Source organism: Tenrec ecaudatus, chromosome 3 (assembly GCF_050624435.1).
Source record: "Tenrec ecaudatus isolate mTenEca1 chromosome 3, mTenEca1.hap1, whole genome shotgun sequence".
NCBI classification, from domain to species: domain Eukaryota; kingdom Metazoa; phylum Chordata; class Mammalia; order Afrosoricida; family Tenrecidae; genus Tenrec; species Tenrec ecaudatus.
Genome location: NC_134532.1, coordinates 64,051,974 through 64,079,128, shown reverse-complemented (window position 1 = coordinate 64,079,128; position 27,155 = coordinate 64,051,974). Strand labels below are relative to the sequence as shown.

At 38.5% G+C, this 27,155-nt stretch overlaps 1 protein-coding gene across 2 annotated transcripts in view; it reads right to left on the bottom strand.

Moving 5' to 3' along the window:
- LRBA (LPS responsive beige-like anchor protein) overlaps nucleotides 1-27,155 on the bottom strand; it is a 706,055-nt gene that overhangs the window by 401,107 nt on the left and 277,793 nt on the right. For both annotated transcript variants that reach the window (XM_075543710.1, XM_075543711.1), the window contains exon 36: nucleotides 23,222-23,330. In XM_075543710.1, the coding sequence (XP_075399825.1) occupies nucleotides 23,222-23,330 (109 nt within the window). The remainder of the gene's footprint in view (nucleotides 1-23,221; nucleotides 23,331-27,155) is intronic.

Below are 27,155 nucleotides of genomic sequence, written 5' to 3'. Positions count from 1 at the left end.
TAACGCTACTTAGAAAAGTATGTGAGGTAAGAAATTCTAGTAAGAAAATTTCGCAATTGAAAGGTATTGTCAGTGAAAACAGATCAAGAAGAAGAAATAAAAGAGCCACGAGATAGTAAAGTCAGGAGATCAGTAATAGCACCCAAGGGAGTAAGTCCAAGCTATTTGTTCTGGGATTGGAGGTGAGAAGGTGAGCAGCTTGACTAAAAAATATTAAAGAGTCCATGTGGGTGAGAGCAAAGACATTACTGCTCCAGGAAGAACTCTGGCAGAACGAAAATGCAGCCGTGAAGCTGGCGAATTCTACAGGCATTTGGACCACATTGCCAAGTCCCCAGCAAAGAACCGGAGAACAATCAAAAGCAAAAGCACACTTCCAGAAAGGTCACTGGGTAAGGAGGTCACGACTTACAGCACAGCAAATGATATCCTAATTAGAAAACCCATATACTTTATTAAAGAAAACCGCCGAGGTTAGTGAAAGATTATAAATATCACCAATAATATCAAATTAAAAAGTACAGGAAATCTTTCATCCAAAGCAATACATCACAATAAGCTTGCATATTTTATTCTTAAAGGAGGTCAGGAACTGAAAGTTCACGGTATTGTGGAAACAGGTATCAAGATGGATCTCACAAGTAACAGAGGCGCATCATCTAAGGATCTTTTTCACATTAAGAATCCTATTAGAAAGAAAACACTAAAAGGTAATTGAATTTCCCTCAGTTATCTTCATCTCTGTCAGCTCCTGCTACAATAACTTACTCTCCAGAGCAGAGATAACTCAATTCTGTCCAGCAAGCATATGTTATGAATCTCCAAAGCAAACTTGTCTAAATCATTCTGGTCTTCTATCAAGGTTAGCTGTGGATATGAACTCTGACAGAAAGCAAACAAATTTATTTTTATCTTTTCAATAATTCACTTCTCCGCGAATTGATGGAAGAAATCAGGAGGCAAATATATGGTCTGCAGCCATTCTCATGTAATACAGTCAGGTGAAACGGCTTCCACAACTTAAAAAGATTTAATTAATCATTATTCTTAAACACAAGAAAACTGTTGTCTATGAATATAGAAGAGGTAAATTACCTGGAGCGTCTATTTATTTATATAGCTATCTCTTTATTTCTATAGTTACCTATAGCTTTTTATTTATATATGGTAGTTATTTACATGGCTTGAGTACAAATAAAAATACCATAAATCAAATGAAATTACTATGTTCTCACATGTTCTATTTTCAAGCATTTTTAATTACTACAGAAGGAAAGATATTTTAGTAAATACCATATTATAAAATTCAATTTCAACAACAAAATAAATAATGAATGGGTTGACCAAAAAATTGTACTTGTCATCTATATTCTAAACCTGCATTTCAAAACAAAGGCAAAAAAAAATAAAGCAGTATTAAGAATATGAGTTAGACATCTTAAGTGAAATCAGAGTCCATATAAAACAAGTTTTTCACAATATAAAATAACCCAAGTTCAAACAATTAATTAACATAACCTTCCCGTTTTAAAAAAAATCATTATATTAGGAGCTCATACAACTCTTACCACAATCCATACATCCATTGTGTGTCAAGCACATTTGTACATTTGTTGCCATCATCATTCTCAAAACATTTGCTTTCTACTTGAGCCCTTGGTATCAGCACATTTTCCCCCTTACCGCCCTGCTCCCCCCTCCCGCATGAACCCTTGATAATTTATAAATTATTATTATCTTGTCATGTCTTACACTGTCCAACCATAACCTTCCTTTTTAAGACAAGTTTTAATATAGATTAAATTCTAAAATTTCTGAAGATAATTCTGACTTGGTTACTCATGCCCTTTAAATTCGATCGGAATAAAAAAAATTACCAACATAGTTTGTAACAGAGTTTAATCCATATTATGTCATTTTTTTCTGTATAATAAACCTTTGGTAAAGCGTTCAGCATAGTCTAGTTGCAGATGGGAACTAAGAAGGAGAGGCTAAATAATTTTGTCTGGGATTCCCTAATAACTAACACTAAGAAGTTGAATATATTTTCAGACTTTGGTAATTATATTAAACCTATCTTTAGTATTAGGTTATCTTTATAGATAAAAATTTTGAATATAGAATGTAGATGTTATGATAGGCATGAAAGCTAAGCAGGTGGAGGAGGAAGCATGGGAGAATACACACTTTTAAAACTTTATTATGTTTTATGTTATATAAAAGTAGTTATATTTAAATTATACATTAATTATATATTTTAATACATATCTATTTGACAGAGAATATTTGTATATATGTATTTAATTTTACTACACATATATCCATTAATGTGGCAGAGTACACAGAGGTCAAAGACATGACAACTTGGTAATAATTGACCACCTTAAGGATAAGTAGTATCTCACTCTTAAAAGCTTATGAGCAGTCTTGTAAGGTCCATCTATTGGTCTCTCGCTCTCCAGAAAAAAAAAGAACTGTGATGGTAATTGAAAGACATATGGAAACAATTAGTCCAATAAGCTAATAATGAACTCCACTACCTTGAGCCCAGGTGAACGATGACGCCTGGCCATCCTACCAACTGCTCTGAAAAGGATCTTATTAGATTCCTAGACCGAGTATTGGGGGAAATGTGGACTAGAACTCAAAATCATCAATGAGACCGGGCTTATTGGTTCAATGGAGATTGGTAGACCTTCCAAAATGATGTCGCTTGTACTGAAAAACCCGAATGAAAGCCAAACATGAAAGTGGGACAAGAGGAAAGTAAAAGGAAACAGAGGAAAGAACTAGGAGGCAAAGGGCATTTACAGAGGTCTAAATATAGGCATTGACATATGTAAATATATTTAAGTATAACAATATGGAAATAGATCTATGTACATATATTTATGTGTTAAGTATCAAGGCAGCAGATGGAAATTGGGCCTCTACTCTAAGTACTTCCTCAATGCAAGAACTTTGCTCTAATAACCTGTCATTCCATGATGCTCACCTTCCCGACACAATCGCTGAAGAAAAAATGGGTGCATAGCAAATGTGGTGAAGAAAGCTGATGGTGCCCAGCTATCAAAAGACATAGCATCTGGGGTCTTAAAGGCTTGAAGATAAACGAGTGGCCATGTAGATGAGAAGCAACAAAGTCCACATGGAAGAAACACACCAGCCTGTGTGATCATGAGGTATTCATGGGATCAGGTATCAGGCATCAAACACCCTGAACAAAAAATCATATTGAGATAATTGAGGGAGAGTGCAGAGTAGAGACCCAAAGCCCATCTGTAGAAAATTGGACATCGCTTACAGAAGGGTCACAAGGAAAACATGAGCCAGTCAGGGTGCAGTAAAACACCAATGAAACGTACAACTTTGCTCTTGTTCTTTAATGCTTGCTCCCCCCACTCTCATGATCCCAATTCTACCTTACAAATCCGGCTAGGCCAGAGCATGTACACTGGTACAGATAAGAGCTGGAAACACAGGGGATCCAGGACACATAAACCCCTCAGGACCAATAATGAAAGTGATGATACCAGGAGGGTGAGGTGAAGGTGGGGGAGAAATGGGGAACCAATCACAATGATCTACCTATAACCCTCTCCCTGGGGGATGGATAATGGAAAAGTGGCTAAAGGGAGACATTAAACAGTGTAATATATGAAAAATAATAATAATTTATAAATTAACAAGGGTTCGGGGGTGAAGGAGGCAATGAAGAAGGGTGAAGGAGGGAGGGTGGAGATGAGGAGCTGAAACCAAGGAACCAAGTAGAAAGCAAATGTTTTGAGAATGATGATGGTAATAAATGTACAAATGTGCTTGACACAATGGATGGATGGATGGATTATGGTAAGAGTTGTGTGAGCCAATAAAATGATCTAAAATAAATATACTGCATTAGGCAAATCTGCCATCCAAGAGTTCATTTAAGTATGAAAGAGCAAAGTTGTCATTTTAAGGATTAAGGTGCACCTGACCCGAGCCATGCTATTTTCAAGAGCATCATATGCATGTGAAAGATGGTCAGTGACTTAGGAAGACCACAGAAGGTTTGACCTGGCAAAGACTATGGAAAGTACCATGGACAGCAAAAGGAATGTTCCTTAGAAGTGAACATGGCAAGATGTTGTCTCATAGACTTTGGACATGTTATCAGGAGGGACTAGTCCCTAGAAGAGGGCATCGTGCTTGGTAAAGTAGAAGGCCATGAAAAGAAGACGCTCGGTGCGATGGACTGACACAGTGGCTGCGGCAATGGCCTTAAACAAAATACCTGTGAATGAAGAGGGCAGAGGGCTGGTCCGTGTTTCCTTCTCTTGTACAGTTATTAAGCTGGCAACTCAAGAGCCATTAACAAGAAGCCAACAGTGTTGCTCAAGGGAGACATGAAGACCAAATAAAGGCAGCTCCTATTGATGTACTCAACCAGGAGTCAGAAAACTGTAGCCCCTGGGACAAATGTGGCCCAGAACCTGCTTTTACAAACAAAGTTGACAAAAGCTTTGGGAAGAACAACAACAAAATGATGAAGGTCCTTGTCCTGCGTGTCTAGAACGGAACTTGTCACTGTGTTTGAAAATTCAACCATTTAAGATCAAAAGCAACATGTATCCAAGGAAAAGTTCAAAGATTTGAGAAAAGAGGGAGGACGTGGGATAAGCAATGATACATAGAGGAGATTTCAACGAATTAATTAACTTAGGATGTATATGAATTTTTTAATGTAAAACTGTAATTTGGCCAACAAACAATCCTTGAACTAACTACAAACTTTTCTTTCTTGATGTATTTTGTTTTGTTCTCTGTCAGTGGTTTGTTGTTATTGTTTTGTTGTATACTGTTGCTTTGTTTTCCTCTGTCTTGTTTTTGTGCATGTTATTATCTCCACAGGTCTGTCAAAATAAGATAGGCTGGATGCACTATCTGGAGGAAAAACAACGGGATCGACAGTTCCGGGAGGACTTGGGATAGGGGTAGGTGGAGGTAAGGAAATGGTGTTAACTAACCCAGGGACAAGGGAACAACATGGAATCCAAATTGGTGGTGAGGGGGGAGTGGCAGGCCTGGTAGGGCATGATCAAGGGTAAGGTTACATAAAGAAGAGGAATAGCTGTAACCCAGGTGGGGACAGAGCATGATAGTGGGGCAGGAGGAAAGTCGAGGGAAATAGAGGAAAGAGCTGGGAGGCAAAGGGCATTTATAGAGGTCTAGACAAAGACATGTACATGCTAATATATATGAGGACGGGGAAATAGATCTATGTGTCTATATTTATAGGTTTAGCATTAAAGTGGTGGAAGGACCTTGGGCCTCTACTCAAGCACTCCCTCAATGCATGAATACTTTCTTCTATTAAATTGGCATTCTACGATGCTCACCCTCCCGACACAACTGCTAATGCCAAAGCGGGTGAACAAGTAAATGTGGTGAAGAAAGCTGATGGTGCCCGGCTATCAAAAGAGGTAGCTTCTGGGGTCTTAAAGACTTGAAGATAAACAAGCGGCCATTTAGCTCAGAAGCAACAAAGCCCACGTGGAAGAACACATCAGCCTGTGTGATTATGTAAGTTCTAAAGGGATCAGTTATCAGGCATCAAAGAACAAAAAATCATATCATTGGGTGCACACCTCCATGATACGATTGCTGAGGACAAACAACTTCATAAGCAAATGTGACGAAGAAAGCTGATGGTGCCCGGCTATCAAAAGAAATAGTGTCTGGGGTCTTATAGGCTTGAAGGTGAACAAGTGGCCATCTAGCTCAGAAGCAACAAAACCCACATGGAAGAAGCACACCAGCCTGTGCGATCAGGAGGTGTCAACGGAATCATCAAAAAAAAAAATCTTACCATAGTGAATGGAGGGGGAATTGCAGAGTGGAGACCCAAAGCCCATTTGTCGGCCACTAGAGATCCCCTCACAGAGGGGTCTAGAGGAGGAGATGAGTCAGTCAGTCGGTGTGACGTAGCACCGATGAAGAATACAGTTCCTAAATGCTTCCTCCTCCCCTCTCCCCTTCACTACCATGATCCGAATTCTACCTTGCAAGACTGGATAGAGCAGAGGTTGTACACTGGTGCAGATAGGAGCTGGAGGCACAGAGAATCCAGGGTAGATGATACCTTCAGAATCAGGGGTGTGAGGGGCAATACTAGGAGGGTAGAGGGTGAGTGGGTCGGAAAGAGGAAACCAATTACAAGGATCTACATGTGGCCTCCTCCCTGGGGGATGGACAACAGAGAAGGGGGTGAAGGGAGACGCCGGATAGGGCAAGATATGACAAAATAACAATGTATAAATTACCAAGGGCACATGAGGGAGGGGAAGCGGGGAGGGAGGGGTAAAATAAAAGAACCTGATGCAAAGGGCTTAAGTGGAGAGCAAATGCTTTGAAAATGATTAGGGAAAAGAATGTACAGATGTGCTTTATACTGATGTATGTATATGTACGGATTGTGATAGGAGTTGTATGAGCCCCTAATAAAATGTAAAAAAAAGAAAAAAATAAATTATCAAGGGCTAATTGGGGGGAGCAGGAAGGGAGGGCAAAAAAGAGGACTTGATGCAGAGGGTTTAATTGGAGAGCAAATGCTTTGAAAATGATTAGGGCAAAGAATGTACTGATGAGCTTTATACAATTGATGTATGTATATGTATGGATTGTGATAAGAGTTGTATGCGTCCCTAATAAAATGTTTAAAAAATTTTTTTAAACTGTAATCTGCTCTACAAACCTTCACCTAAAATGACAAGGAAAACTATTTTTAAAATGAAGCCGACAATGCTTTTCATAATTTTGCATATTAAGTATATTTACCTGTATTTTATAGCTTAAATTACTTAGCTCCTTCATCTTCAAATGCATTTAGGACTTTCTGAGTTGAAGAATGAAGAGCTTTCATTTGAAAACCATTAATCATGGAATTTGAGATGCATTATAGAGGCAAATATTTTTGGTTATGAATGTGCATCATATAGTTATCTTTGCTTCCATAAAGAACCAGGTTGGTTTTTTTTAACCCATAAAGGAATGAGAGACTTTATAGACTGCCCCAGTCGTTGTTGCTGGGTGCTGTTAAGTAGCTCCAGAGCACCTGCCTCACAGCATTTCCTAGGTTATGATCTCCACAGCAGAGGATCATGAGATCTTTTCTCCCAAGAGACAGCTAGTACGTGAGAACCACTTACCGCTTGGCTAGCAGTCAAGTGCGTAGCATTGGGCCTCGAGGGCTAAAGTGTTTCTTGAACATCTACTACATAAAAGGCAATATGTCAGGCACTATGGCTATATAATGAACAGAGTTCTCGCTTTCATAGAGCATATAATATAGAGGATTAACCAAGCACGTACCAATCAGAAAGCAAGTATATAATTACAAACCAATATTAGCCACTCTAAGACAGTATAACCAAGATCGGATTTAGCTTTCCTTTGGGCAGTTGGCATGAAAAAGGGATAGAAGGCAGAACAGTGCTAACGTACAGTGACGTGTAAAGGACCATGTGAAAGAGGAGCAGACATGAGGAAGAATGCTCGACATGATGGAGAAATGGTTGGTTGGCAATCGTGGAAGGTTGCGTAGATCAGGTTCAGGACACCTGAGCAAAGCAACTGCAAGGAACTGAAGAACTGTTATGCATGACTAGAATGCTTACGCAGACAAGTCTGTGGAAATAAAAGGAAATATAAATGAAAGGGGGGAGGGTACTAAAAGATTACTTCAAGCATTTTGGCCTATAGAAGTGTGACAAAGGTAAGACAGAAATGTATTGGTAACAGATATCTCTGAAGGTAAAATGAACAGAACTTGAAAAACATGTAACATAGTCTAGGCTCCTCATTAAAGGTAATAAACATAAAGCAAAAGACCCATCCCCAATTTCCTTAATCTCTATTTTTCACATAATTAGTCTTTACATATTACGAACAACTGAATTATTATGATCCTAAACTAGGCAGGGAATAACAAGTACTTTCATTTCAATGACAATCTATCTTCATGTATCAATAATGTGAGCAAAGATGCATACTCATTAATTAGGAGAAAAGGAGACCCACAGTTGTTAGAGCTGTACTTTAAGTCTCTGATTAATTCCATCTGTCAGCTCAGTTGGCTTACGTGAACTGTTACTAAGGTTCAGTTCACAGTTCTCTCTACAAATGAGTACTCCACAACATTACTCCTCCCCCAAAAGGTGAATTTTTTTTAAAAAGCAAATACTGAACGCATTCCATATAGCTATTTCAACAGTTAAGTGCTGAATGGAAAAGCAAAACCATACAAAAAAGAAACAAGTGGTCCAGTATGAGTCCCAGTGATAACGGCAGTGATGATGAACTTAACATCACAAGGAAGCCCTGTAATGGTTAATGTCTAGATTTCATGTAAGCACAGCTAACACAGAGAAATGCAGTCAAATCCAAGAAGTTATATCTTTCAATCATAATATAACTTCAAGGATTGGACTAAACAATGTCATTTACAGGCATGTCAAACAAAAATTAAGTTTAGTTCTATGTACTATAGAAGAATGTATCGCTACTGAAGACTCACTTCACTCCTTCCCAGCGTTTGTTCGCTTCTGTGTACATACGCTGCCGCCTAACCTCCACTGGTCAGCGCAGCCCGAGCATAGGAACAGAGATGACAGCATCAACGAAGATCCTCTTTAAATGCTCCCTCAGAAAGTGTCTCCTCAACAAAAACTAAAGCCATCCACTCACATTTACAAGGTTTACAAAGGGACATACTAGCACAATTCATTATTCTACACCTTATCCAGTCCCTTTCTTATCGTCCAGAAAGTCAAATTTGTTTTATTCCATTTATCTTGTACATCAAAGAAAGGGAATATACACATGTTTATTTAGGCATGTCTCTCATATAAACCTAGAGATAAAAGGCATAAAAGAGCATATGGTGCACCTGAGGCAAACTTTGAGCATTTGTAACTTCTGACAGAAATCTGCCAGGCAGGCAGTTAAAGCAGTATAATAGTTTAGATCAGTGCTATTTAATGTGGGGGACCCATCTTCCTCCAGTCTGCAATGCTTTGTCTCAAGTCCACACTGTGAAGAGCATGGACTCTGGGAGTGAGCATTTCAAATGCCTGTCACCAGAAGACCTCACCCCATTCAAGGACGTAATCGTGGACTCATGCTGATACACAGTCTGAGGGTTACTCAGTTCCTCAGATTTGCGTGGTGTATTGAGGTTCGTTTGTAACCCAAAACATAAGGAACCATAATGGAACGACAGCTGTTTGGTGGCTGAATCAAAACGTTTCATTCCAAACCCAACAAGTGGGTCCATGAAGGAAAATGGGAATCTGCTTTCCTAAAAATTACCATCTAAGAGACCATAAGGGACACCTGGGGGCCCGTATAAGTTGCAATCAACTAATTTTATAAACACTGTAAAACATAACCAAGTATTATTTATTTGTGGCACTAACAGAATAACATAGCTCACTGGTCTACTTTTTAAAGAAAAGACATGCCACTTTAACAATAGGGTAATAATAAAATGATGGTACAGAAAGTAATAAAATTATTGCAAGAAAATTTATATTATACAGGATGCACACTTGTATGAGTTCAGCACTGAGAAACAAAACTATTTGTACCCACAAACCATAAAAAAAAAGACAACCGAGTCAATACTGTTTGTTCCAGGAAATTCTAATCCCAGAAAATAAGATTACAAACCAAGTAACTCCACTGTCTGCTTCAGGAAATTTAGGAACACATTTATGTGAACAATGAATTTTTCATATAAACCAAATTATTCACATAGTGCTTTTCCTCAGAACAAAAGAGGGCTCACTCGAGCAAAAAACCTCCATTATTTTTCAAGACATTCTCCCAGACACCTGCCTCATGGTTCCTCGGCCTACAACTCCTGCATGAACTTTTCAAGCAATCACAATCGGATGCCAACATTGGAAGAACGAACTTTTCAACCAGTCACAATCGTATGCCAACATTGAAAGAATGCACCTTCAACCACTTGAGTCTATACCTGCAAACCCACCTGAGCCACTCAGAAATTACACCAAGGTGACAGTCACCTTATTGCAGTAGGCAATAAACTTCGCTTCGCTCAATCAATAAGTTCTTCTGGTGGCATATTTGGACAGTTGGCAAGCGGTGGTTCTGTAGCCAGGATGACGGATTAAATCCACAGTGTGTCTATTTTCAAAGACACACTAGCTAACAAAATAATAAAATGATCCAAGCTTGAAAGCAACAGTTTAAAATTTTTTTAATGCAAAGGATTTTGTTCAAAGCCAAATAGAATGTTAGAAAGGATATTGCATTTAGAAACATACAGAAGCAGATGTTCAATATTTCACTTAAAAGTGACAGTGTTTGATGGGCTTACTATCAGATAGCACTTCACATCACAAGAATTTAGATATACTTGTGTACCTACTTAGATGTGTGTGCACACCTGCAATTTTCTCAACATTAGTGGAAGAATGCACCAAGAACATTGCCCTACAGATGCTGGCAGAGTGCAGCAAGGAAGGAAGTTTACATATCGCTTTACCATGGCATCAGAGAGTTACTGGAATGTGTTCCGGAACTGGATATGATCTCTTGATACAAAAGTAAAACTCGATTATTTTGCATCACAATTTAAGACAACACAGATATAGCTCACATAATCATTTGTTTATGAGTGTGATATGACCATCATAATAAAAAAATAAGATTTTTCATGGTCTCACTAGTGAAAAACACTAAACAATACAAAAATATTAAGAATTGCTGAGTTTGCCCTCTCTATCAGTGATTTCTGCTTCTGCACATCCAATAACTCATGATCAAAAGTGTTCAGAAAAAAGAATAGTTCCTAAAATGAAATTAAATTATCAAAGCAATGCCTCAAAATTAACCAAAAATCAAACTAACACAATTCATATCCTTGATCTATTTACAGGTTTTCCTTTTTGTGTTTTTCTTTTAATTTATCTGGGTCACTGTTTTCCTTGTTGCTGTAGTCACTGTAGTCTCTTTTGCCCCATTGTCTTGCTGTGCCTTGTTTCTTTGTGCACATTATTATCTCTGCAGGTCTATCTAGATAAGATAGTCTGGAAGAACAGTCTGGAGGAGAAAACAATGGGACCAGTGAATCCAGAGGGGCATGGGAAATGGGGAGATGGGGGAAAGGAGGTGGTGTTGACCAACCGACCTGGTAGATTGATAGGGATTCATTAAGGGCAATGTAACCAAGAGAAATTACTGAAACCCAAATGAAGGCTGAGCATGATAGTGGGACAAGAGGAAAGTAAAAGGAAACAGAGGAAAGAGCTAGGAGGCAAAGGGCATTTATAGAGGTCTAAATAGAGGCATGTACGTAATATATTGATTTAGGATGATGGGGAAATAGAGTCACATGAATATAGTTATAGGTTTAGTATTAAGGCAGCAGATGGACATGGGATCTCCACTCAAGTACTCCCTCAATGCAAGAACACTTTGTTCTATTAAACTGGCATTCCATGATGCTCACCTTCCGGGCACAATCATTGAAGACAAATGTGTGCATAGCAAATATGGTGAAGAAAGCTGATGATGCCCAACTATCCAAAGCTATAGCATCTGGGGTCTTAAAGGCTTGCAGGTAAACAATCAGCCATCTAGCTCAGAAGCAAGAAAACCCACATAGAAGAAGCACACCAGCCTGTGTGACCACGAGGTGTAGACGGGACCAGGTATCAAGCATCAAAGAACAAAAAGTCATATCATTGTGTGCCCACCTTCCCAATATGATCACTGAAGACAAATGTGTGTATAAGCAAATGTGGTGAAGAAAGCTGATGGTGCCCGGCTATTGAGATATGATGTCTGGGGACTTAAAGCCTTCAAAGTAAACAAACGGCCATCTAGCCCAGATACAACAAAGCCCACATGAAAGCAGCACACCAATATGTGCTATCAAAAGATATAGCATCTGGGGTCTTAAAGGCTTGAAGGCAAACAAGCAGTCATCTAGCTCAGAAGCAACAAAGCCCACATGAATCACATAATCCTAAGTTAATGAGGTGTTGAAGGGAATCAGGTAGCAGACACCAAAGAACAAAAACCATCATTGTGTGATCACCTTTCCCACATAAACGCTGAAGACTAATGTGTGCATAAGTAAGTGTGGTGAAGAAGGCTGATGGTGCCCGGCTATTGAGATATGATATCTGGGGACGTAAAGCCTTGAAAGTAAACAAACGGCCATCTAGCCTAGATACAACAAAGCCCACATGGAAGCAGCACACCAATATGTGTAATCATGAAGGGCCGAGGGGACCAGGTTTCAAGCAACAAAGGTGGGGGTGTGGGAGAATCATATCGTGAATGAGGGGAGTGCATGACTGGACATCTCTTGCAGAGGGGTAGTGGGGAGGAGATGAATCACTGAGGGTTCAGTGTGGCAATAATGAAACTCACAACCTTCCTCTAGTTCTTAAACACTTCCTCCTTCCCAACTATCATGATCCCAATTCTACCTTGCAAATCTGGTTAGACCAGAGGATGCACAATGGTAAAGTTGGGATCTGGAAACACAGGGAATCTAGGACAGATGAACCCCTCAGGACCAACGGTGAGAGTGGCGATACTGGGAGGAAAGGGGAAGTAGAAAGGGGGAACCGATCTTGGGGATCTACATATAACCTCCTCTCTGGAGGATGGGCAACAGGAAAGTGGGTAAAGGGAGACACCGGGCAGTGTAAGATAAGATAAAACAATAATTTATAAATTATTAAGGGTTCATGAGGGAGAGGGGAGCAGGGAGGGAGGGGGAGGAAAAAAAGGAAAATGAGCTGATTCCAGAAACCCAAGTGTATAAGGGTGCTTTACTCAATTGATGTATGCATGGATTGTGATAAGAGTTGTATGAGCCCCCATAAAATTATTTTTTTTAAAAAGAAAAACTTCCATTATCTTTTAACTTCATGTTTTTCCACAAATTTCTGAACTTGCCTCAAATTGATCTAGTTACATTTATTGACATATTTTCTTACAGCATAATGCATCGAGTAGTAAAAAAATAACTTTTATGTTGCATTTTCTATCCATTATTTCTACTTTTAGCTTATTTTTAAAGTAATAAAACTATAATAGATTATATAAACATACATATTTTAAATCTGATGCTTCAGCCCAGACATTTTGAAAACTACTGATTTAGGTTAATAGAACATTAATGTGCTTACAGATACCAATCCATAAATTTATAGATACCAATCTACCAATGTATAGGTACCAATCTATAAATTCCTCTTCAGACTAATGAAACATATGCAATGACACCAAGTGGGCCACAAGCCAGTGGGTACAAAGTCTTATGGATCCAGTGGTGGTGGAAGCATCTCAGCACTGGTGTGAGTCAAACCTCTTTCTTATATATGAGTGTCTATGAATTTGTTTCTCTAGTCAACCCAGACTAACACAGGGAGAAAGGGGAACTGATTGCAAGGATCTACATATTACCCGCCCTCCCCTCCCCCAAGGAGGATAAACAACAGAAACAGAGGTAAAGGGAGACTACGGACAGTGTAATATATTAAAATAATAACAATTTATAATGTATCAAGGGTTCACGAGGGTGAGAGAGTGGGGAAGGGAGGGGAGAAAAGAGGAGCTGATACCACGGCACAAATAGAAAGAAAATGCTTTAAATGTGATGGATACAATTATTGTATGGATTGTTTAAGAACTATAAGAGCCCATAATACAATGATTTAAACAGAAAAGAGAGAGTGCTCCAATTGTACACAGAAGCCCCAGGGACAGCAAGTAGAATTAGGGTTTCCAGGGGGTACAGCCAATGTAGAGGGGGTATGTGTGAAAAGGAGTTGATGTCAAGGAATTCAAGAAGGAAAATAATGTGGTAGCAACTGTGACTGAATTATGGAATGATATGATATAAAATGTTCTTTTTAATTGTTAATGTGCTAGATTTTTCTCAAAAAAGAACCCTGGTGGCTTCGTGGTGGAAAGCATGGCAGCTAACCAGGCAGGCTCTTCAAACTGACCAACCGCTCCAAGAGAGGAGGATGAGCAGACACCTGCTCTGTAAAGACCGTTAGGACGCAGTTACTGTCTATAGCTGAGCCCCATGAGTCAGAATCTACTGAGCAGCAATGAGTGTGGCTTTTTTCTTTTTTTCACTTTCTCCAAAACAAAACAAAATATTTGGGGGTCTCAAGAAATAACCATGAAAAATTATTAGTAAATTAATTGGGTGGTTGTGGATAACTTGAGTTTCCGTGGATGTTTTTTATGAGCCCTGGTGGCGTACTGGTTTTGCATTGGACTGCTAATGGCAAGATCAGTAGTTCAAAACCTCCAGTGATCCTCGGAAGAAAGATGAGACTTTCCACGTACTCCCATAGGGAAACCCATAGGGGCAGTTCTACCTGTCCTATAGAGGGTTGCTATGAGTCAGCACTGACTTGATGGCAGGGCATTTGGGTTTGGTGACTGTTTTACAAGTAAGTAGTTGAAAAGCTGAAGGTAAGAAAGGGCAGAGTAACTATTGTTTCTTGGTGTCGGGGCCTCCGTGGTTACTGGCCAGGAGTCCTGGAGGTACTGTCAAGTAAGTACTGCACTGCTAACTGCAGTCTGTGGCTCAAATTCACTAACCGCTCTGCACCTTGAAAGAAATAAGGATGCGGAAACCCTATACTATATAAGATCATGATGCATGGAAATCAATTCTCTAACAGTGGTTTGGGATTTTGCTTTTACAAGTCTCAGTGTTCTCATCCAAAGAAATGATCATTCTGTTTACTGGAATCAACAATTATTTCTTAAAGTTATCGGTATGATGTAATAGAGATAACAGTATCTCATCATTTGCAGAGTATCTACAATATGCCAGATATTTTTCTGTTTTATAGGAACTCCAGTTAATTCTCACAACTCCATTATAATGCTCATTTCAAACACCAATTTGAGGATTGAGAAGCTACTCAAAAGGATAAAAATCCTAGAAAATATTAGTCAGTACCATAAGTGAGGGTCTAGGAATCCACAGTTCAAGCTCTTCACAATGAGGGTACACAGCTCAGTATGGCTTGTGAGAAACCCAAGGGAATACGAAACAGGGGTTAAACAAGTAACTCAGGAAAGGAACCTGGACTTGAGATAAAAATTTCAGAATGAAGAAAAAAATTTTTTTAAAAAATTTCAGAATGATCACACCGCAGTTAATATTTAAGAAGTATAGAAGTAGGTCAGATCATTTACCAAGGAAATGTAAACACAAAACAGAATAAGGGTTAGGATAAAGTTCCAGGCACATCAGCACCTGAAAGCTGTTCAGAGAAAAGGCGTTAAAAGAGTGATTAACAAAGAGAGAGCATGGCTTATCAAATTCAATAAAGGAGAAAGCAGCCCGTAGCATTTAGGAAGTGAGGCAAAGTTTATTAAAAACGAAGGCGTGAATCATGGCTTAGTTGCACTGAAGTAACCAGTAATCTCAAGGAATAGTCTCAAAAGGGAGCGGTAGTGGTGGAAGCCAAATTGCCAATAATAAAGAGAAAGTTCAGAAGAAATAATGAGACTATGCAAAAATATTAATTAAATATGACTCATCTAGAGTGACAGAAAACTGGGTACAGAGGATGTAGATTCAAGAAGCTTTAAAAAAATTTTTACAGGTAGGAACTATTTTCACATGCTGGGGTTTTTTGTTTTGTTTTAAGAAAATACTGATTCCAAGAGAAAAAAAAGAGAAGCGTTAACAGAAAGATTAAAGTTCTTGAAAGCGGAATAGGGAAGGGCACTGGAAAACAACCCACCAGAATGGTGAATGAAGGTGGGACTCTCCAATGAGAAAAAAAGAAAACATAAACAATGATTCGTTTGCTGATGGAGAGATTTTCCGTTTTAATCTCACGAGTTCGACATGTGCAATAAACACAAGGTAAGCGTTTCAGCTGACAGAATGGGTAGAGTGGGGGCATTTGATCTGGAGTAGAGTACGCATGAAATCATTGACTACAGTAGGATGACTGGGCATTATTGAACGCCAAGTAAGTTTATGATAATGAACTAAATGAGTTAGTTCAACTGATTGCTTGTGAAAGGACTTAACATTCAACTATCAAAATCCCTAGGACCTCTTCTCAACTTCTACACTCTGGGACTCAAGCAGAGTGGAGTGGCAGGTCAAGTACCCTTTGCTTATAACATCCAAATAAGGTGACCAGACGTCCCGATTTTTACAATTTGTCCTGCATCCTGCAGCGTTTTTTAAAAGTCCCGCTTTTTGGAAAGAATGCACGACAAGCTAGGGTACACAGTTTTCAGCTGCCATGTGGCTATTTTGCCAGGATATGAATTTTAGTAATGGTGTCCCGCTCTACCAATGTTAAAATCTGGTCACCTTACGACTATCCAATTATCTTATCTGGACACTAAACTTTTATTTTTCAAAATCAATACAAGTTAGACCTATCCTGAATTCCGAATGAATTTCATTCTCAAATATTCCAAACTACACTTGCCAATTTTCCTTCCAACACGATTTCTTCTCCTAATTCCTAATCCCTGAAGAAAATCCATAACTGGCACCTCAAGTAATACAAACTCTCAAAGGGTTCTGTAATACTAAACCACTTAGCCCCAGATGTTAAAAATCATTTTTTAAACTTCCATCTTCTTTTAAGTGCTACTGTTCATTCTCAAATTAAATGTTTTATCAACTGGCTTTTATTCTACAGGCTAAAACTCTGCTGAAAAATGTGCAGTTAAAGATGATTAACAGTTAAACAAATTTGTATTATTATCACTCTTCCACTAGATAGCATAGCATTTGATTGTCAGCAACATGCTTAAATTTTTAAAAAGTATAAAATTACATCAAGAATGAGATAATATATTAGTTTTATGAAGTCAGCTAGTAAATACTTAACACTCACCAATCAACTATACAACATGCATCTTTGGGCCAAATAAGAATCTCAGTAAAGGACCTACTTTATTACCAGTTAATACGGTTTAATTCTAAGGAAATCCACAAATGAAAATTATGATTTTCTATTGGCTGTTCATATTATGAATCCATTAAGATTTTCAAGAATAACCACTCAAGACTTTTAAAAATAGCAAACAGAACTAGGCAACGCATAATTCATTACCCATTATTTGTGAAAAGTGCTTTCTGCAGTAATGGCAAACAATGGGCATCATATTCCAGGCCTGGTACCTTACCAAAGCAGATAATGAGTCTATCAGCAAATACAGTTATTAGTAAACACTTTTTTTAAAAAAATAGCACTCTACAAATATAGATGTTTGAGCAGTTTTTCAATTATGCAATTCTAAAAGATAAGCCTTAAAATTTACTTCTGTGACTTACAATTATCACGGGATAATAACAAACCTCATATTGAACCTCATATTAATTAGTCCAGCTTATAGCTTTGTATAATGGCTTATAGCTACATTTATAAGTGTGAAATTACACATCATTAAAAATAACCTAATCTGTCATTCTAAGAGAGAAACTGTAAATACTTTAACAAGCACTAGAAGAAGCCATGTAGGGAACCATCTAATTGGCATTTAGATTAGATTTCAGATTAATACTTAGAGTCATATTTAGGATTGAGTACAAAAGTGGATTCTTCAGAGCACACTCTTGCTAAACCAAGGTTCTAAAAGGGCCTCCAGAAGAATTAAAGCTAGTGGATGCCTTATGCTTTACACATGAGGAAACACAAATGAACAGGAAAGGCCAACAAATTTCTCAGCAGCTGGAAATGCTAAATTTAATTATTAGAGAGAAATCATGCAGAGAAACTGGCTGCTGAACATGATTTACAATGAATGCAGGAAGTCATGTAAAAAGGAAGTCATGTAAAGGTATCAAGAAATTTGCAGTATCCAATGGTAATCATAAATTCAGATTCCAAGAATTTATGAACATATATGGACCAAAAAGAACTTAGATTAAGAAAGGGTATAGCATTACTGCAGGAACTAAAACAATATGTATTTGAATCTAAAATTATTGTTAATATTATGATACAAAAGCTGTGGATTTACATAAATCATATAACAGGGAATGCCACTTGTCAGTAACTAAATAATCCAACCAAAGCACTGCTGCTGCTCAATGAATGCACTATGAAGAACTCCTGTTAGGTTGTAACTATCAGTTTTAAAGCCTGAAAGAATTGGATGTTCCATAATAGATAAAAGTCCAGCTTAGGAACAGGGAGAAAAAATGTAATTCAGGAACTGAACACTGACATTTTCCTACTTTCCTTGCCCTTCCCACAATAGCAGGTATGCAATCTAATGATGGGTATTCATCATACGATTCTTTCTACTTTTCTAACCTCTTCACAATAAGTAAACCTTTATAAAATAAAATTATATATACATATATATTAAGTGAATAAACGGGTAATGAGTAAAAAAACACAAAAATTAATCTATGCTATACAACAGAATCTCTTCAAGTAAACCATAACAAGTAAGAACAAGTTTCACAAAGTCTGCAACCTGCAGACGACTGTCTAGATACAAACCCAAGTTTCCTCATCTACTAACTGAATAACCTAGGACAAATCACTGAACCTCTCTGGACATGAAATGCCCTCAACTGTAAGACAGAGATGAGGGTAACACTTTAAAGGATTGTTAAGATTTATTTCACACTCATTAGGAGATTAATAAATGGTAATATAAAAGTATCTAAGGAGCTATGGTGATATGATGGCTTGAGCAGTAGACCGCTAACTAAAAGGTCAGCAATTCAAACGACCAGCCAATCCTTGGGAGAAAGTTTAGTCCTGGGGAAGAGACGAGCCAATCAGGGTGCGACACAGCAACGATTAAACATACAACTTTCCTCTAGTTCCTAAATGCTTCCTCCCCACCCCCACTCCCCACTATCATGATCCCAATTCTACCTTACAAATCTGGCTAGACTAGAGGATGTACACTGGTACAAATACAAACTGGAAACACAGGGAATCCAGGGCGGATGATCCCTTCAGGACCAGTGGTGAGAGTGGCGATACAGGGAGCATAGAGGGACGGTGGGTTGGAAAGGGGGAACCAATTACAAGGATCTACATGTGACCTCCTCCCTGGGATTGTGATAAGAGTTACATGAGCCCCTAATAAAATGATTTTTAAAATTTAGCCTCACAAACTATAAAGGATCAATATCAGACAGAATTGACTCAATGGAAGTGAGTGGTGGGTATACAAGTATCTATCAATGTCTTCATTAATCTTAAAAGTATTTAAGCAGGAAAATATACTATTTCACTGAAAAATACTTTACTTCAATTAAGAGATAATGTGAAAGCTTTAATTTTTGGTTTAGAAAATGGCTTATATTTTTATACTAATCTAGTATAGGTAAATTAATTAACCCTGGTATATTAACCCAGGATAAGTAAAAAAATCGGTTGGATTAATAATTACCTAAGGTTATGGCATAGGAGGTAGGGGAAATGTGGAGAAAGCAAGAATAAGTACAAGAAAAAAGACAACGTTCTAAAAATGATTGTGCTGAGGAATGCACAGCATGACAGCACAATGAGACTGCATGATATGGGAATGATATGCCAACAAACCAACGTCTAAAACAATGAATAAACCATTTTCATGGAATTTATTTCATGAAAAAGATGATCCATTTGTATTATTTCAAATAAGATGCCAAACAAGAAAAGAAACATAAGATAAAGCTCCAAACATTAAAAATCAACTGCCAAGACAAAGGGGAAAACTGAAGACACTGAAATTAGAACTGAGGTTGCTGCCAAGGTCAACTTTTTTTTTAGCTATTCCTCTATATCCTGGTATCAATACTAGGGAATTGATAAAATTCTGGTATAAATTTAAATATAAAGAGCTGACAGCAATGATGACTGAATAACCCCACTTGAGGGGAACAAATAACCGAATTGCAGGTGAATGGATACCTTGGGTGGTGTAAGATACCGGGGTAGGGAAATAAATAAATAAATATATATATATATATATATATATATATATATATATATATATATATATATATATAAAATAACCAGGGTTCCTGGGGGTAGGGTGGTGGTAGGAGAGGATAAAGAAGAGCTGATCCCAAACAGAAATAAAATGTTTTTGAAATGATGGTTGTAGAAAGTATACAAAATGATTCCCAAAAAAAGAAGAAAAGTAAATTGAATAAAAATTATCTTTAAAATCAACCATGTAAAAATTGGTAAAGCAAGGGAAGTGAAAAATGAGGCTAATTTTCTGTAAATGAAGAAAGTCCCTAACGAGATGAGATAAACCTGCATAATATGATTAACAAAATCATATAAGGTGCATAAAACTAAGGTATTCTAAGAACATTTTCTTACTTATCTCGGTGATTTTCTTCTCTCTCTCTCCTTGTCCCCCACTTACTCACTCACCAATAAATTTCTCAAAGCAAGAATATTTGAATAAAGCATAGGTTCCTAAATTTATTTGGCCTACTGCCTCTTTCCCAGAAAAATAAATCCTCAGCACCCCACTACAAATGAAAAACTTTCGTACACTACACCATCATCTAGGACAATAACAGGTATCTGCTTTTGCGGGACCTGGTCTTTCTGAGACCCCGCAGGGGGCAGCGTCACCCACTTTGAGAAATCATGGGTTAGAGAGCACCAATGAGATGTAAAAATAAAGCAAATCATGGTAGATATGTACATATGTCTTAATCACCAGTGTAGCCATATCAAAAACCCAATATATTTTAATGGTTTTAATTAAAAAGCTATGCAAAACACAAAGAAGCCTAGGAGAAAATATAGTTGAAGAAATAAAAAGAATTTGTTCATGATTGTTTTCTTTCTTTTAAAAAAAATCATTTTATTAGGGGCTCATCCAACTCTTATCACAATCTACAAATAAATCAATTGTGTCAAGCACATCTGCCCATTCGTTGCCCTCATCATTCTCAAAATATTTGCTCTCTACTTAAGTCCTTGATATGAGCTCATTTCCCCCTCCTTCCCAGCTACCCTCTCCCTCATGAACCCTATTATTTTGTCATGTCTTACACTGTCCGACATCTCCCTTCACCCACTTTTCTGTTGTCTGTCCCCCAAGAAGGAGGTTATATGTAGATCCTTGTAACCGGTTCCCCCTTTCTATCCCACCTTCCCTCCACCCTCCAGTATTGTCACTCTCACTACTGGTCCTGAAGAGATCATCTGTCCTGGATTCCCTGTGTTTCCAGTTCCTATCTGTACCAGTGTACATCCTCTGGTAAAGCAGATTTTTAAGGTAGACTTGGGATCATGACAGTGGGAGGAGGGAGGCTTTTTTTTTTCTTTCTCCGAACAAGCATCCACCTGAGTGAAATGTCAACTAACTTCACATGAAAAAGCATACTAGTCTGTGTGATCCATGGATTACAAATAATAAAATACAAAGCTAAAAAAGGAAATGGTTATCAGAGCATACATTCTGAATACCCTTTAGGCAGAAGGCTATGGATGACAGTGGAGGCCCAAAATCAGTATGCAAGGTCTCCACATGGATTAAGTCTCAAGTGAATCCCCTGTGACCACAGTCCAGGGATGTGTGAATCAAGATGATTACAGCTGATGTAGACAGGTAAAATTTTAACACCTTGTCATTGGGTCTCCCTTTTCATCCAATTTAACTTTCTTTTGACTTTCGTTTTGACTTTCTTTTCAAATGAAATTTTCTTCTGTTGTGTTTCAACCCTGTGGTTAAGATTTTTGCTGTTGATTTGTTTCTTTTTTATGTTTATAATTTTCTGTAATATAAAATCCAGGATAGAGATAGTAACTAGATAATCAATTACCTCAATTACCTAGGGGCACGGCAGGAGATTGAGGCAAAATGGAACTAACAATGAGTAGAAAAAAGAAGAAAAGGTTTTGAAACTGATTGTTTTAATGATTGCACAATTCTCTTAATATGACTGTACTATGAAATTATATGTGTGCATTACATGCCAATAAAACTTTTTTAAAAGAAACTACATTCCAGAATAAATTGATAAAAACCACATTTAATACTGAACCAACTGATGCTAAAGAACTCCTTTGAGGACAAATAAAGAATTCTTTGGAAAGATGACAAGAAAAAATAAACTACGCATTGAAGGAAGGAAACAGAGTGGCTTGGCATGTGTCTGAAAGCAACATTCAAATTCATAAGACACTGAAATAGTATCTTCACAATTCTAAAAGAAAGTAAAGATAAGCTACATATGTTAGCTCAAACAGGGATGCCAATTCAAACATCTAGACTTCAGGCAAATATTCCTAAAAGTGATAAACTTGAAGTTCACCACACACACAAACCACTTTTGTGGGGGAGGCAAGGGGATGGGGCAGGGAAGCTAGGCCAAAATTAACGGCCAGGTTCATCGAGTAAAAACAAAGAACCTTGTATTGAAGAAGTTGTGGCTAAATATATGAGATATTAAATACGTTGGAATTTAGGGCACCCAAATACAATACTAAACTGCATAAATTAATAAATGCTATAAAATTCTGACATCATACAAATGAAAACACACCCCCAAATATACAGAGAAATAGGAAAGAACCGGTGTACTCAGCTTTTCTAGCAGGGTGTCAAATTAAAGAGAAGCTTTTCCGATGAGGATGTGAATGTACTACAGTCCAACAGTCCGTACAGTTTTAAAGAGCAAATTGGGCTGCATGGGAACTGTATCACAAGGAGACCAGCCAGTTGTTAGGTCCCTCCTGACTCACTGACTCACGCAAGGCCCTGAATTTCAGAGCAGCAGTGCTCCGCAGGGTCGTCCATGACTGTCATCCTTCAGAACGACCCTGCAGGAAGCGCCAACGCCAAGCCTGTCCGTTAGTAGCCACACAGAAAACCTTGTGCAGCATCTCAAGAGTCGGGACAGTTCTTTACCACAAAAACACTGGTAACTTCTAGCTAATTAGCTCTTGTCGAGCCCGAAGATGACAGAAGTCCTATGCTAGCTTTCTTCATGGGGACACCATGTTACCCAATTATTAGATCCGGTTAGCCAAACCCAGGAGCTGCTATGCGCATCTGGCGGTGGATTTTGAGACCATGGGGCTACGAAGAGTTTGCTATCATTATAGAACATCTCATGAATATTGTAAAGATATACCCTATTCCCATTCGACCATTATGAACACTTAAAAACGGCAATTTCCTTATGCCAACTCTATGTTTAACCTACCTCAAATTCCGCATGTCTGTGAATATCCTCTGCTCTCTGTCTGCTTAGGATAAATTCAGCTTCATTTGCTACTCTTACAAGATGATCCTTCATTGTCTGGCTAAGCAACCTGTAAGAGATGAATATTGTCAAATAAATGTATATACATATAACATGTGATTATTCCATGTTCAAAAATGTGTTTTAATTTTTTTTGTGGGTGAGAGTATACTCCACACTTAGGAAATTATGCTCACAGAGATGTGTTATTTCACATGAAAAAAATGAACAATATAAGAATAAAATGTTATATTTCTAGCAATTTCCAATTTGCTTGTTTGAAAGCAATCACACCAAAAACAAGAAAAATCTTCAAGATTCAGGGAGGGCGGATTGGAAACCCAAAGGCCAAGTATAACAATTGGACATCCCCTCACGGAAGGGTCACAAGGAAGAGACAAGGCAGTTAGGGTGCAGTGTGGCATAAAGAACTTGCCTCTAGTTCTTTTATGCTTCTCCAACTCTGCCCCCCACCCCCGAATAACGTGACTTCAATTCTACCTTACAAATCTGGCTAGAGCAAAGCAAGTACATGGGTACAGATAAGAGCCGCAACACAGGGAATCCAGGACAGATAAACTAAACCCATCAAGAAAAAAAAACCATCAGGACCAATAATGAGAGTAGCAATACCAGGAGGGGAAGGGGAGGGGTAGGGGTAGGGGGGTAAAGGGGGAACAGACTACAATGATCGATGTATAACCCACCCACCCCGCACACACACCTGGGAGATGAACAACAGAAAAGTGAGTAAAGGGAGACAGTGATCAGTGTACCACATGGAAATAATATTTTATAATTTATCAAGGGTTCATGAGGGTGGGAGGATGGAAGAGGAAGGGGGGGAAAGAGGAGTTGATACCAAGGGCTCAAATAAAAAGAAAATGCTTTGAAAATGATAATGGAAACATATGTACAAATGTGCTTGACACAATGGATGTATGGAAGGAATGTTATAAGAGCTGTAAGAGCTTCCAATAAAATGATTTAAAAACAAAAACTTTTTTTTAAACATTTTATTAGGGGCTCATACAACTCTTATCACAATCCATACATATACATACATCAATTATATAAAGCACATCTGTACATTCTTTGCCCTACTCATTTTCTTTTTTCCTTTTTTTACATTTTATTAGAGGCTCATACAACTCTTATCACAATCCACACATATACATACATCAATTGTATAAAGCACATCTGTACATTCTTTGCCCTAATCACTCTCAAAGCATTTGCTCTCCACTTAAGCCCTCTTTTTTTTTTAAACAAAAACTTTAAACTAAAAACAAGCAAAAAACTCCAAGACTAAATGTGGTCCTTAAAAGTATTTAGGCGCTTCAAAGAGAGTCAATATTTAAGAAGCCTTAGCACAATGAAGACATTCCTCAGGACTCTTCCCATTCAGCATTTGGTATTTACAGGTGAAACTAAGAAACTAACCAGAGCCTTTGGAATAAACCCAGGTGTACTCTCGGAGCAAGGCAAAAGCACTGCCACCAAGACTATTACAACTCATAGCAATCCTAGAGGACAGAGTGCATAACTGATCCACAGTTTCCAAGGCCATACATGTTTACAGGAGCAGGAAGCCTCAACTTTCATTACCATAGCTGCCCCTAGTTTCCAATCATTTACCTTTAGCAATGTGGCTAACATCCTAAATAGATAAAGCCCAGAATTTACGAGCAAGAGCTCATAAGAGAAGAGCAACCTGAGTATTATAGCAAGTTTCTGAAGACTCGGGCAAACTCAAAATCTACAAGACACTGGACCTTTGGCTTGAGACACTTTAATTCTAATGGGTTATGACATTTGCAGTTCAAGTTAGTAGCTATGAGTCAGCATGGAATTGAAGCACTGAATTGCAGCAACAGTAACAAGACCAGAAGGATAGGGCTAAGGTGGGGGAGAGGGAGAAAGGGGGAACAGATCACAATGATGGACACATAGCCATATACCCCTCTCCAGGGGGAAGAACAACAGAACACATGGGGGAAGGGAGACCGTGCTCGGTGAAGATATGAAAATAAGAATAATTTATACTCTATCAAGGGGGCATGGGGGTGGGGCAATAAGGAGCTGATACCAAGAGCTCAACAGAAAGTCAATGTCTAGAAATGAGTGAAGGCAACATATATACAAACATGCCTGTGTGGATTTTAACAAGAATTTTAAGAGGCCCCAACAAAATGATCTTTTAATAAAAACAAAACAAACAAAAGAGTCAATTAATGCTAGCCCAGAAACCCTTGGATTAGATCACATACTGGGCTGTTAAGCACCAGTTTAGCCATTGAACTCACCGACCCCTCCACAGGAGACACAGCTTTCTGCTCTCAAAAGATTCACAGGCTCAGAAACTACACTGCCCGATGGGCTCACTGTGTGTCAAAATTCTGTGATGGCAGTGAGTTTGATTTTGGGTGGAATGCTAGGCAAAAGGAGCCCTGGTGCCATACAGGGTCGGAAGAAGTTGGACTGTGACACAGTCCACTCCAGGGGAGAAAGACGGCACACTTTCTATTCGTGTAGGCAGTTACAGTCTCAGAAACTCTGAGAGGCAGTTCTACAGTGTCCTACAGGGTTACTTAGAGTTGGCATCTACTAGACTACAGTGAGTTGGGGGAAAAAATGGAAAAATTACACTAATAATGAGCAAAAAGACAGAAACAAAAGCATATAGGATGGGACTTCAAAAAGTTTATGGAAAACGGGAATTCAAAGATACTGGAACTTTCCTACCAACTTTTTGAAGCCCTCTCATATACTATATAAAATGCAGTTTAATTACTTGGCATGTCTCTTCAAACTGAACTTTGAAACTCCCACAAAATGACTGAGTGGAAGCATGCAGAAAGGTATGCGCATGCACTCTACTGGGGGGATTGGTCACTTCTTTTATTTCTCTCTCTCTATATATATATCATTTTAATTTTATATACAATGTCACCAATTTAGTTTTTTAAATCATTTTATTGAGGACTTGTACAATGCTTATCACAATCCACACATATATCCATTGTGTCAAGCACATTTGTACATTTGTTGCCACCATCATTCTCAAAACATTTGCTTTCTACTTGAGTCCTTGGTATCAGCTCCTCATTTTTTCCCTTCCTCCCTCATGAACCCTTAATAATTTATAAATTTTTTTGTCATATCTTACACTGTCCAATGTCTCAATGTCTCCCTTCACACACTTTTCTGTTGTCCGTCCCCCAGGGAGGTTATATGTAGATCCTTGTAATCAGTTTCCCCTTTCTACCCTACCTTCGTTCCACCCTCCAGGTATTCATCTGTCCTGGACTCCCTGTGTTTCCAGTTCCTACCTGTACCAGTGTACATCCTCTGGTCTAGCCGGATTTTTAAGGCAGAATTGGGATCATGATGGTGGAGGGAAGGAAGCATCTAAGAACTAGAGGAAAGCTGTGTGTTTCATTGTTGCTGCCCTGCACCCTGACTGGCTCGTCTCTTCCCTACAAGCCTTATATAAGCGGGTATCCCATTACCTACAGATGGGCTTTGTTTCTCCACTCTGCGCTCCCCCTCATTTACAATGATAAGATGTTTTTGCTCTTTGATGCCTGATACCTGATCCCTTTGACACCTCATGATCACACAGGCTGGTGTGCTTCTGCCATGTGGGCTTTGTTGCTTCTGAGCTACATGACCATTTATTTACCTTCAAGCCTTTAAGACCCCAGATACTATGTCTCTTGATAGCCAGGTACCAGTGCTATTCTGCTAAGTATAAAAGTAAACCATAGTGGAAGCTGGAAACCAGAATCTCATGACCATTGAGAAGAGCCATGAGCAGTGATCAAGAGGCTGCAGCATTAGAGTGAACAGTGTAGGAACCATGAGACAGAGTAGCAGCTTCCCCGTCAACAAA